This window comes from Callithrix jacchus, chromosome 10 (assembly GCF_049354715.1).
Source record: "Callithrix jacchus isolate 240 chromosome 10, calJac240_pri, whole genome shotgun sequence".
Classification (NCBI taxonomy): domain Eukaryota; kingdom Metazoa; phylum Chordata; class Mammalia; order Primates; family Cebidae; genus Callithrix; species Callithrix jacchus.
Window position 1 is genome coordinate 21,737,115 of NC_133511.1, and position 14,260 is coordinate 21,751,374.

At 38.0% G+C, this 14,260-nt stretch overlaps 1 protein-coding gene and 1 long non-coding RNA gene across 17 annotated transcripts in view; both read right to left on the minus strand.

Annotated features, from left to right (window-relative positions):
* Nucleotides 1-3,583, minus strand: part of BLID (BH3-like motif containing, cell death inducer) — a 30,127-nt gene extending 26,544 nt beyond the window's left edge. Inside the window, 2 exon segments of the mRNA XM_054241646.2 lie at nt 2-55; nt 58-3,583. Coding sequence (XP_054097621.1) covers nt 2-55; nt 58-229 — 226 coding nt within the window. The 5' untranslated portion in view covers nt 230-3,583.
* The window catches only part of LOC108593745 (uncharacterized), a 363,338-nt gene that overhangs the window by 26,544 nt on the left and 322,534 nt on the right, over nt 1-14,260 (minus strand). The window lies entirely within an intron of this gene.

Here is a 14,260-nt window from a genome sequence, read left to right on the forward strand (position 1 = left end):
AAGGAAAGCACTGATTCTTCAGGCAACATAGGTTCTTTGTTAGAATCCAAGAGGTCTCCGGTGGCAGGCATGCTTTTGCCTCTGGATAAATGGAACTGCCAGAGGTTCGTTCTGTCCATCCTGTGTAAAGCACACGCTCAGATTCTAGGATCTCATAGAAATGTATTTTCTGGCCCTCTATAGCATCCAGATGAAATGCAACAAAGTCACCACAATTTGAAGCTACCATGTAAGAAAGTCCAAAATTTAACTTCTATTCCCTTTATTTGGCAAGTTTTTATAAGGTAGATCTCATATGGAATATGCTTTGCCTAAGCACAGTATTAGACTGGAAGAAAAAAGTGGTGGTATCCTTCCTCCTCTTCCTTTCTTCCCAACTCCTGCTATTCATCAAATTTCCCTTGATTTCAAGTGGCTACTCACCAAAATCCTCAACCGAAAACAGCTTCCAAGGGGTCATGTACTTATTCAGTTCTGTTCTCTTCTCTCTTCTCTCCAAATACAACATCATCTGACCAAGGTTTGCATGCATAAGCATTGCTAATTAATAAGTCTCAACAATGTCCTCCTCTCAAGAAATCTGACACACAGACCACAACAAAGCTGTATCCGTTGCCTAAAAGTGAGGAAGATCCCCATGTTGATTTCTGAAGCGTAAAAGGCAGGGATGCGTTTTGGACTTCTTGTCTCTTACTGTGAACAGACCTAAGAGCACTTACTTTATTTTTTAGAAAGAACCCAGAGCTGCTGATGCCTAAGGGAGTTGTTCCAACAGAAACTAGAATATCGAGAGAGAGAATTGATCCAGCTCTCTTGTCTGGTGCTTATACAACATGAAAGTATCACCCTCACCATGGCAGACCACAGGGAGTGATCAGTGTGAATTGTGAAGTCCTCTTCTCAGTGATGCATTGCAAACAATTTCCCTGGGGAAGCAGCAAGTTCTTGACCACAGTATTGTACATAAATAAATAAACAAAATGCTATTACTTTCTGTTCTTCACATTGGGAAGAGTTCAGAAACATCTTGTTTCAACTGATAGGCTGGAATTACAGAAAAACATTGATCTTGTCTTTCCTTGCTAGTTCTTTGCCTAAGATGATTGGTAAAATGGAACATGAGTCACATTTCTAACTGGGAAAAGCCTGGTAATTATCGGCAACCCAAATCTGGGTGACGTACAGAGTATTTTTGTGTTCAGAGAGAAAAGACACTAAAAGTAGAAGCTTCTTAGTTAGTAGCAGCAGAGAGTCTGTAAGATTGAATCTGGTATTTCCCATGGCCTGTATCATGGTGTAATGAGAAGGAATGTGTCTTGCACAGATTAGCCTATAGACCTTTCTAATTAGGACCAATATGTGACATACACAAAGGTAAGATCAACTGTAAGGAGGGATTCTCTTCTTTACCACCAAGCCATGGAGATTGCTTGAGTTATCACAGCCTTGGTCTCTTGATTTCCCTTATATTATTTGAGTAGGAACTCAGGAACATGATGCTCCCCATTAACCATAACCATAATGGTACTGGATTTTTAAAGCCAATACCATTTTTTTTTTTTTTTTTTTTGAGACGGAGTTTTGCTCTTGTTACCCAGGCTGGAGTGCAATGGTGCAATCTTGGCTCACCGCAATCTCCGTCTCCTGGGTTCAGGCAATTCTCCTGCCTCAGCCTCCCGAGTAGCTGGGATTACAGGCACGTGCCACCATGCCCAGCTAATTTTTTGTATTTTTAGTAGTGATGTCAGTGGGAATACAAGAGGGAGTTATGCAGCCCGTTCTGACAGTGAAGTCTGGTTTGGATCTTCTCTGCTACTTCTGTATATTTCTTGCTAGAGGCAGAACAAGTATCCAGAGAAAACTTTGAAACTTTCCTAAATTTATGAGGAACATTCAATTAGAGGGAACACAGAGTGTTCTACTCTAGCAAAATTTAAAGGTAATATAGGAAAATCCATCAAATGTCTTGTGGAAAACTGAATGGATGAAAGTAAAACTGAAATCAAGAATGTGGATAATGGGATAATTCAATATAGATTTCAAACCAGAATCTGTTGTTTAATAACTGTGAACTTGGGCAGAGTACTTAATCTTACTGAACATCAGATTCTTTATTTATAAAATGGGGACCATAATATCTTCTTTGCCAAATTACTTTGGGGATTAATGAGGGAAGGAATATAAATAATTTATCACAAGGTCTGGCACATAGTAAGCACTTTGCAATGTTATTTTCCTCCCTTTATTGGTGAATGCTTTTCAGATTTCTACTTGGCCTCTCCTCTTTGAGTTTGTAAAATACTAATTTTCTGTACTGTCTGGCAAATCTATTCAATCTAACAGTTTTTTAAATTTATTATAAATGTGAGATATAGAAGGAATATGAACAATAAACACTACATGCCATTTTTGTAAAAGACATAATCTACTGAGAAAGCTAGAAACAAGCTTTGTCACTATACATTAAACAATATTAAGTGGAATAACTTGGTTATTTATACATTTGGGAAAAGGGGTAATCTAATTATGTGCCAGGCACCATAAGAGGTGGCAAAGACTCAAAGATGTATAGGTGCAATTATTGAACTCCAGAGCCCTTAATATTTTTTTTTTTGAGACAGACTTTTGCTCTGTTGCCCAGGCTGGAGTGCAGTGATGTGATCTCGGCTCACTGGAACCTCCACCTCCCAGATTTAAGCAGTTCTCCTGCCTCAGCCTCCTGAGTAGCTGGAATTACAGGCACCCGCCACCACACCTGATTTTTGCATTGTTAGTAGAGACATGTTTCACCCTGTAGGCCAGGCTGGTCTTGAACTCCTGACCTCAGGTGATCCACCTGCCATGGGCTCCCAAAGTGCTAGGATTATAGGCGTGAGCCATTAAGCCTGACCTGGGCCCTTAATTTAGCACAGGAAGAGACTTGTAAACAAACTTCAACAGAAGATGGAGAGAACCAATGATCCAACTAAGGAAGTGACTCAAAGGATAAGAAATCACTTTTGTTGAAAGTGTCAGGCAAGATTTCACAGAAGAGAAAATATCTAGGCTAGATATATAAAAATAAGTAGGTTAGTAACTTAGATAAAATGGACAAATTCATTGAAAAATACAACTTACTAAAACTGACACAGATATAACAGAAAACATAAATAGCACTGTATTTATTAGAGTAATTCAATTCATTATCTTAACCTTTCCACAGAAAAAGTTTTAGCTCCAAATGGTATCACAGGTGATTTGAATCAAAATGGTCAAATAAAAAAATGACACTAGTCTTATAAAATTCTTCAAAAAATAGAGGAACAGGGAATACTTGGCAACTTATTATTTTACCAAATCTGGCAAATAAATTACATAACAATTACAAACCAATATTCTGCATGAGCCTAAAGGTGAAAATCCTTAACAAATTTTTTTTTTTTTTTTTTTTTGAGATGGAGTTTCGCTCTTGTTACCCAGGCTGGAGTGCAATGGCGCAATCTTGGCTCACCGCAACCTCTGCCTCCTGGGTTCAGGCAATTCTCCTGCCTCAGCCTCCTGAGTAGCTGGGATTACAGGCACACACCACCATGCCCAGCTAATTTTTTGTATTTTTAGTAGAGACAGGGTTTCACCATGTTGACCAGGATGTTCTCGATCGGTTGACCTCGTGATCCACCTGCCTCGGCCTCCCAAAGTGCTGGGATTACAGGCTTGAGCCACCGCGCCCAGCCAACAAAATTTTAATCAAATCTGACAACATACAAAAAATACGTCCTGGCCGGGCACGGTGGCTCACGCCTGTAACCCAGCACTTTGGGAGGTCAAGGCAGGCGGATCACCAGGTCAGGAGTCCAAGACCAGCCTGACCAACATGGTGAAACCCTGTCTCTACTAAAAATACCAAAATGACCCAGGCGTGGTGGCACACACCTGTAGTCCCAGCTACTCAGGAGGCTGAGGCAGGAGAATCTCTTGAACCTGGGAAGTGGAGGTTGGAGATTGTGCCACTGCACTCCAGCCTAGGTGACAGAACAAAACTCTGTATCCAAAAAAAAAAAAAAAAAAAAGGTAAAAGAAAAACACATCCCGAACAACTAGGGTTTGTTTCAGGAATGTAATTTTGGTTTGATTATTCAAAAATTAATCAACATACTTGATGATATCAGTAAAACAAATGAGGAAAAGTGTATCATTATTTAAATACATGAATAAAAATTATTTGATAAAATTCAACACCTATTCATGATTTTTTAAATAAAAAGCTCACCTCTTAGCATATTAGGAGCAGGGGAATTTTCTCAATCTGATAAAGGATATTCTATTTAAAAAATTGCCATCATCATACTTAATAGTGAACTATAGTATGATTTTTCCCTAAGATTGAGAACAAAGCAAAGACACCTACTCTTACCACTTCTATTCAGCATTGCTCTTGCTATCTTAGTCATTGTGATAAAGCAAGAAAAATGAAAAAAGCATAAATAGAAAATGAAGTAAAACTCTCTGTATTTGTAGCAGCATAATGTTCATGTAACCAGAGTATCTTAAAGGAATCTACATAACAATGACCACAGCTAATAACTGCATTTAATAAAATACCAAAATTCAGGATTAATACACACAAGTCAATTATATTTTTAAATACTAGCAGCAAATAATGGGAAATAAAATACTTTTTAAAAATCCACTTATTATAAAATACTTAGAAAAAATTTTCAAAAATATGAATGTAGTAGGTTGCATCTAATCTCCTAAAAGATATGTCTATCTGGAACCTTAGAATGTAATCCTTTTTCCTGTTTTCTTTTGCAATAAAAGGTTTTCGCAGATGTAATTAAGTTAAGGGTCTTAGTTTGAATAAGGATGGGTTCTAAATCAAATGATACTGTCCTTATAAGAGACAGAAAAGGAGACACTGAAACACAGAAGGAGAAGCTCATGTGAACATGTGAAAAGACAGGCAGAGATTGTAGTAAGGTGTCTACAAGATGAGGAATGTCAAGGAATGCTGGAAATCCCAGAAGTTAGGAAAAAGACATGGGATGGATTCTCCCTCAGACCTTCCAGAAAGAATCAACCCAGCCCACATTTTGATTTTGGACTTTTGGTTTCTTAAACTAAGGAATAAATTTCTCTTGTTTTTAAACAACCCATATTGTACTAATTTGTTACAACAGCCCTGGGAAACTAATAAAATGTATAAAACCTTTGCAGTGAAAATGTCAAACTATTGCTGGGGGAAGTTTTAACAGGTCTGAAGAAATGCAGAGATATGTCAGCTCATAGACTGAAAGACTCCAGTATTATTAAGTTAATTCTTCTCAAATTGAGCCATAAATTCAAAGCAATCCCAATCAAAATTTCAGCATGTATTTTTCTTGTTGCAGAAATAGACAAGTTAGTTCTAAAATTTGCATGGAAATACAAAGTTTCCAGAATTTTCAAGGTAATGCAAAAGGAATGGAGGATTTATACTACTTTATTGCAAGATTCACTATATATGAATAATAACAAAGACACTGTGGTGTTTAAGAAAAAATAGACAAACAGATCAATGTAACAGAACAGAGAAAAACATAGACCCACACTTATGTGGTTAATTTGATTTTTTTTCCCCACAAAAGTGCCAATGGGAGTAGGGGGGAGTCATTTTGACAAATGGTGTTAGAACAATTAAATGACTATTTAGAAAAGAATTAATCCCGACCCTTACCTCATACCATACGCAAAAATTAATTTAAGTAAATAATGAACATTACATAAAAGCTAAAGTTCTAAATCCTTTAGAGAAATACATAGAAGAAAATCGTCACAACTTTGAAGACAGGCAAAGATAACAAAGATAAGATACAAAAACAGAAATATAAGAAAAAATTGACAAATTGGACTTGCTGAAAATTTAAAACTTTTGCTCTTTGAAAGTCACCACTAAAAAAATAAAAATACACAAAAGGAGTTGAGAGAAAATATTTGCAATACATACAATATGACAGACATATTTGGTATATTAAAGCTCTCTTAAAACTCAAGAATAAGATAAATAGCATACTAAAAAAGAAAAAGATTCAGACAAACACTTCACAAAAGAAGACACACAAATGGTCAATACATACATAAAAAGATCCTCAAAATCATTAGCCATCAGGAAATTAAAAAGTCACAATAAGAAATGATTGCATACCTATTACAATGGCTAAAATAAAGAAGACTGACAACTGAAAACTGAGGATACTAGAACTCACATGTGCTCTTATGAGAACATAAAATGATAAACAACTTTGGACAACCAGCAGTTTCCTACAAAATTAAACATACATACAACACATTACCCAATCATTCTAACTCCTAGAATTATCTAAAGAGAAATAAAAATATATATCCACAGCAAGGCTTGTACACAAATGTTGATAGCATATTAAAAAAATACCTGGAAACAACCCAATGTCCATCAGCTGGTGAATAGATAAACAACCCACAATATATTCATCCACACTACAACAAAATATTACTCAGTGATAAAAAGGAACAGACTACTTACACATGCAATAACATGGATGAGTCTCAAACTTGGTATTCTGAATGAAAGAAACCAGACACAAAAGAGTACATACTGTTTCACTCCATTTATATAGAAACTTTGTACAAATTTATGGAGACAAAAATCAGATCAGTGCTTACCTAGGGCCAGAGCCAGAGGCAGAGATGGACTGCAAAGGATCTCAAGGACACTTTTGGAGATGATGAAGATGCTCTGTATTTTGATTGGTGGTTGTCATGTGGATGTAAGCGCTGTTAAAACTCATCAACTGTATACTTTGAATAAATGCAGTTTTTGCATATGAATTATATCTCAGACCTCACGTAAGCTTTATAATTTCTCCATCTTCCACTGTATACTAGAAAATAACTCTTCATGACAATCCAGAGAGGGATATGGATTTTTAGTTTATGCTAGTAAACAAATGTGTATATTCTAGATTAGGGATGAGCAGTCTACATCCTTGAGCCAAATCCAGCCTGCTCTGTGTTTTACTGTAACACAGTCACGCTCGTTTGTTTGCTCTTCTCCATCATTGCTTTGTTCACTTTCATAGCCAAGTTGAGTAGTTGAAACAGAGAACATGTGGCCGGCCAAGCCTAAAATAATTACTCTCTGGCCCACCACAGATAAAGTTTGGTGGCCCTTATTGTAGATAATAAAAAGTTAGATGTGGACATGAGAGTATTTGCATTAATGTTATGTCAGAGAAAGGAGAGATCTGCTTACAAGCATGAGTAAGAATGGCACATTGGACTTAAAAAAACCCATGTTCGTCAATATGAATCAATAACAAAAAATATGAAAGAAGAGTCAAATATATTTAGGCTTTGGGTCCTCAAACCATCTTGTATTAATCAATGCTATTATAGCCAAAAGCTTTAGAGAGACCAAGGTGAAACTCTTTTTTTTTTTTTTTTTTTTTTGAGATGGAGCCTTGCTCTGTTCCCAGGCTGGAGGGCAGTGGTGTGATCTCGGCTCACTGCAACCTCCACCTCCCTAGTTCAAGAGATTCCCCTGCCTCAGCCTCCTGAGCAGCTGAGACTACAGGTGTGTGCCACCACTCCCGGCTAGTGTTTTGTACTTTAGTACAGATGGGGTTTCAAAATGTTGGCCAGGACAGTCTCAATATCCTGACCTCTTGATCCACCTGCCTCGACCTCCCAAAGTGCTGGGATAACAGTTGTGAGCCACCTCGCCTGGCCAGATGAAACTGTTCAAGAAGAGCAAGGATATGAATTCAACCAAAACATCTTGCCAAATTTCCCTTTCTTGGTCATGAAATAAATGGAATCAACTGTTATTTCTATTCATGAGGCAAAATCTGTATCTCAGCTTGGTGAATAGATACTTACCAAACTATGTTCAATGCACAATTTCCTTCAAATATAATAAAATCTTCCCAGTTAAGGGTGGAGAGGGGACAATGTGTGATAGTGGAAAGAGCTATGTCTTTGGAAAAATAAGTTCAGTGCTGGATCCTGGCACTACCATTATGAAGAATTGTGCAATGTTGGGCAAGCTGCTTAACTTCTCAACCCATGGCTTCCTCATCTGTAAAATGGAAATAACAGTTCCTCAATTATGAGGTTGTTGGGAAGTTTAAATGTGGAATGTAAATAAAACCCAAAACACAAAGTAGCCAGTCCGTAAATGTAATGTCTCCCCTTCCCCATCACCATTGCAGTGGCAGTAAGTTCATCTCAATATCCCAATGTGATTTTGACTGATACTGCTCTAGAAAGTGTTTTTAAGGTATTTACTTGGGGGAAGAGATTAATTAATTTCTAGATTTGTCTTTAATTCAATTTTCACATAAATATATCATCTTTGTCTCTTCCTAGAGAACCATATTGTACTTCTATGTATTGTGAAATACTTGCTATGTTTTCCTAATAACTCTATATTCCCTCTACTGATTATGCAAGCATTTGCAGAAGTAATTTTAAAACCATTTGCTTGGGAAGAAAAATAGCTTTCTCAAAAGTTTTTTCTTTTTGTGGTGTTATCAGGATCCTTTTAAGAACTGAATGCACTCATCTTTTTTGAAACAATTTTTCCAAGATAAGAGAAAGGCTTTTCAAATACTGCAAGTCACTTCATAATTGTGCAATGAACTTAGAAATATTAAGTTCAGTTTCAGCATACCCCTTAAATAGGATCAATGATGAGCAAATCTTTGTATCTGTGTTCTTGCCTCACTGAGGAGCAGAATTTGTCTTTGGCCCTGTCTGTGGCTATGACAATCCTAAAGCCCTAGAGCCACCTGTGCCAGCAAATGCAGCATAACATCTCCCATTCCTAAGGATGATTTTCAGTTTTGCTTGTTCATATATCCACATTTATCACCTGCCTTTAGAATCTGGAACCCTGTCTATTTGCTTAGACTTTTCCTCTCCGGTAAATTACTCCTCTGTACTTGCACTTTAATTTGCTGCCACCAAACCCCTCTTGCTTAATTAAACTCCCAGTCTTGTTCCTTCTAGACAGCCCTGGCCTGTTGCTATCCATATCCCCGGATGACATTGAGCCCTTGGTCCTCCCTGGGTTCTAGTTTAACCATGTATAAAATGGAAATGTTATGTTCTCGGGCACTCTGCACAAATGTACTAAAGACAAATAAAAGGAAATACAAACACTATCTTAATTTTCAAGTGGAGCAGATTTTCTTATTGCTGCCATTACTAAAGGTAATCTAAATGCTGCTTTTAATCAAACCACTTCTTTTTAAAAACAATTTTATTTTGTTTAACTTCTGGGATATATGTGCAGGACATGAAGATTTGTTACATAGGTAAACATGTGCCATAGTGGTTTGCTGCACCCATCAATCCATCACCTAGGTATTAAGCCCCACATGTATTTGCTATTTATCCTGATGCTCGCCCTCACCCTGCCCCCACTGCCCTCACAGGCTTCAGTGTGTGTTGTTCCCCTCCCTGTGTTCGTGTGGTCTCACTGTTCAGCTCCCTCTCATAAATGAGAACATGCAGTGTTTGGTTTTCTGTTCCTGTGTTAGTTTGCTGACAATAATGGCTTCAAGGTCCAGCCATGTCCCAGTAGAGGATATGATCCTGTTCCTTTTTATGACTGCATAGTATTTCATGGTGTATGTACCAATTTTCTTTATCCAGTCTATCATTGACAGGCATTTGGGTTGATTCCATGTCTTTGCTACTGTGAACAGTGACCATATGCATGCATGAAGCTTTATAATAGAATGATTTACATTCCTTTGGGTATATGCCCAGAAATGAGATTGCTGGGTTAAATGGTATTTCTGGTTCCAGTTCTTTGAGAAATCATCACATTGTCTTCCGCAATGGTTGAACTAATTTACATTCCCACCAACAGTGTAAAAGTGTTTCTATTTCTCCACAGCCTTCTTAGCATCTGTTGTTTCTTGACTTTTTAATAATCAGCATTCTGACTGGCATGAGATGGTATCTCATTGTGGTTTTGATTTGCATTTCTCTAATGATCAGTGATGTTGAGCATTTTTTCATGTTTGTTGACCACATAAATGTCTTCTTGTGAAAAGTATCCATGCTTATCCTTTGCCTACTTTTTAATAGGGCTGTAATCAAACCATTTCTGTAACATTTCAAAATAGCCAATCTAGAAGTTATCATAAATTTTAAATCTTACTATATGTTTTCTTTAAAATAGCATGTGGCATGGAGAAAGGAGAGTATCCACATGAGCATACCTAGAACAACTTAAAAATAGAAAATTAGGAAAAGAAAGCTACATATTGCTGGACACATGAAAAGCCCACCTGACTACATATGGGGACTCACAAATAACCACCCAGGAGTTTAACACAAAACCAGAAGCAGTGAGCCAGTCATGGCGTGTCTTAATCTTTCAGTAATAACAGTTGTGATTTTCCCCAGCACTTTGGGAGGCTGAGGTGAAAGGATCACAAGGTCAAGAGAGTGAGACCATCCTGGCCAACATGGTGAAACCCCCATCTCTACTAAAAGCACAAAAAATTAGCCCGGCATCCTGGTGCATGCCTGTAGTCCCAGCTACTCGGGAGGCTGAGGCAGGAGAATTGCCTGAAACCGGAAAATGGAAGTTGCAGTGAGCGGGGATCGTGCCACTGCACTCACTCCAGCCTGATGATAGAGCGAGACTCTGTCTAAAAAGAAAAAAAGGTTGTGATTTTCAAAGTGACTGTTTCCTCTTCTGTCTCTATCCAGAGTGGTGTGCCTAGCTTCCTCTGCAGTGCTCGGCTCTCCTGAGCACCATGCTGGGAGTTCCTGAAGACAGCCCTTTCAGAAGCACTGAATATGACAGCATTCCCAGTTAGTGAAATGAAAACCATTTGGCTCTGGTTTAAGAAAGTGGCCCCCGGTGAAATTAGCAAAATATTGTATGTGCATGTATATATTTGAAGAAGGCACTCAAGACAGGGGTAGAGTGTCTTTATTTTCATAATGTCATGTTAAGCTAATTTTGTTTTTGAGACAGGGTCTCACTCTGTCACCCAGGCTGAAGTACAGTGGCACGAACACAGCTCACTATAGCCTCAACCTCTTGGGCTTAAGCCATCCTCTTGTCTCAGCCTCCCAGGTAGCTGAGCCTTTAGGCATATGCCACCATGCCTGCCTAATTCTTTCTATTTTTTTGTAGAAATGGGAGTCTCACTATGTTTTCCAGAATGGTCTCAAACTCCTGGGCTCAAGTGATAATCCCGCCTCAGACTCGCAAAGTACTGGGATTATAGGCATGAGCCACTATGCCCAACCCTAAGTTATTATCTTATCAGATTGATTATAGAAAAGTCTCCACTTTTCAGATATAAGACCTTGCTTTCCTTCCCTAAATTAATTTGTGACCTAATCATCAATAGTGTAATAAGAGCAATAAGGCAACATGCCTCCCTTACCCAGAAGTCAGTATTGCTTCAACCTCAACTTCCCGGAGCCCAGCCTAGAATGCAGAAGTGAGCAAATGAAACACTTTAAACACTTAAAGTAGCATCTGAGAGTCTCCACAATATAGTGATGCCTTTCTCTTTATATCCCCACACAGAACTGGAAACTGACTCATTTCATTTACAATTTATGACAATCTTGGTTAACTTTTTCCCCGGCCCAAAGATGTTTTGGAGTAACAAACTGCAAGTGAATTGAGAGAGCAGCTGGGAGCAGGCACAAAAAGAGCAGAAAAGCAACCAACAGGTCAATACAGAAGATAGACTGAAAGGCAAAAAGTAGACAAAGACTTTTTAGGGCCCCAAATTCAACAATGGCAGTTTGTAACAGTGACCTGTAGCCATCCAGTGCATTAGGCGCAGAAAATATATGTAGAGACTGAAAAGGCAGAAGTCGTTGTGATGGGTTGGTAGGTAAGATCTTGTTTTTATAAAAATTACTTATATGGGAGATTCCATTCCTTAATAAAATAGGAGAGCTGAGGCACTGGTAATATAATTGAAAGGGGCTCATTTCAGCACTTTTATTTAGTCATTTTACTTATTTTCTGTCGAGTTCTTGTAGGAAGGGTCTATGTGCCCAGAGAGGGCAGGCCCATGTGGGTTTTGCCTATGTGTCTATACTTTGCATAAACACAATGAGGTGCTTAATGAATGTCTGGTGATGATGATGATCAAGAGCTTAATAACAGGGTCTTCTCTAAAGGCTGATTAATGGGGCTTCAAGTTAATATCTTTTCATTCTCTCATTTTTGGTGTGTGTATGGGAATGGGGGGTAGAAGGACTATAAATTGAGTATCCTTTGGAAAAAATGTAGAAAGGCTATTCTATTTAAATGGTAGATAGCTTTTACAAAATATTTGCTGATGGTGAAATAAGATATCCAAAATTATATTCCTAGGACTAGGACACATTCTATTATTTGAACATACTTTATTTAGCCAAACTCCATTTCCAAGATTGTATAATCATACTTGCTATTTACATCTGAACTGGATCTGCAAAGTTAAGTGATCCTTGGTTCAATCAGTGAATTATCTTATAATAATCCACCTATGTGCTAGAAAACCAAATGGAGCTGACAGCTACTGTGATCCTACAGTTCTGCCATGCCACACACAAGGTCATTTAATTTTCTACTTGAATATAGCAGGTGGTAACTCTTCAGTCATAGACTCTCATCAACCAGTTAGTTTAACTCTTATTACCATTAAGTCAAGCATAAAAACAATAAAACTAACCCTGCCCTGAATAAGATCCACTCACCAGCTTCCTTGTTGCCATCCACTGCACCTTCTTCCAGATTTAACACACAGGGAGTTATCTTAGATTTGCCTCTCGCACAGCCTCCACAAATCCATTTTTACTGAAAACGTCCTATAGCTCTTTTGTGCCACATGGTCTTTCATCTCTTCACTTTTCACTATTGTCTTTGTCTAAGCTCCTAGCCTTCTTACCTCTCAGATAACCCCAGCAGTTTGCTGACTAGTTTCTCCCTCTCTGGTTACTTTCTTCTCCAGTCCACCTAACCTTTCATTAACAGAATCATTTGTTTTAAATTTTGCTTTTAATTTATCATGCCCTAGCCCAAAATCTTCATTGGCAACTTATATCATTTCATATTTATGAGCCCATGAACATGAGAAAACTCATAAGCAGGAAAACATTACAGACTTGCCATCATCACAGTAATGACCCTTCTTGGATATAACATAATGTGACCTATCTTCCCTGAAGTATAACCTGATCTGAAGCTGTTGGCCAACATACCACATTGGGCTTCGGTTAGGTCAGGCGTATCATTGTCAGTGTGCACATCCTACTCTTCCTGCACCAGTGTTCCCTCAGGGGCTGAATGAAAGTACAGGCGGGAGTTTTTTATACTGTGAAATGACCAGACCTACATGGTTTGCCCAAGAGCTCTGTTCTTGACCCCCTGTCTTGTTTATTTTATTAAAGCCTTGGATGAAAATAGATTACATTCTTATCAAATTTGCAGATATTGAAAATGGGGGGAAACAAAAGCTATGCCAGATGACAAGATCAAAGTTCAAAGAGAACTCCAACAAGAGGTCAAAATGAAGAGCACAAAATGTGACAGAAATAAATACATTTTGAATGTTAGGTATCTCCAACCGAAGTGGATGGGGAAAACCCCTGTATAATTATTATTCTAAAAAATTCTCAGGAGAGAAGATCAAATGAGGGTGAGAAGGCATGGATTATTTACAAGGAAAAGATAAACAAAGACAACAGTTATGGGTCCAAAGTGGCTCCCGCCGGAGGTCATGGCACTCGCGAAGGCGAGGTCATCAGTTCAAGGCTAACCTGAGCAACCTCATAAGCTCAAACTGATTGGCAAAAACAACAACAACAAAAAAACAAAGACAACAGTTTTGCTTCCAAAATGGCCAAAACACACTTAGGCTTAGTTAATAGAATTATGTTGTCTAAAACAAGGGAGGGGTTAGCTATATGGTGTTCTTCCTTGATGGACCAGCTCAAGAATATTTTCAATTCTGGTTGCTGTAACAATTGACAAATACATGAAGAATTATGATGGATATAGAAATCATACATATAGCATAGATATAGATTTATAAAGAGATACACATATAATATATAGATTTATTCATGTTTAACTTGAAAGAAGGGACATCAAGAAAGGACGCAATGTCAGTGCTTTGAAGGACTATCTGAGTAGTTTTCTTCCCTGTAGCTAAGGAGGTAGAAACTAAACCCCCTGTTGAAAGTTTGGAGTAAGTAAACTTTGACTCAATGAAAAAATATTATTTTC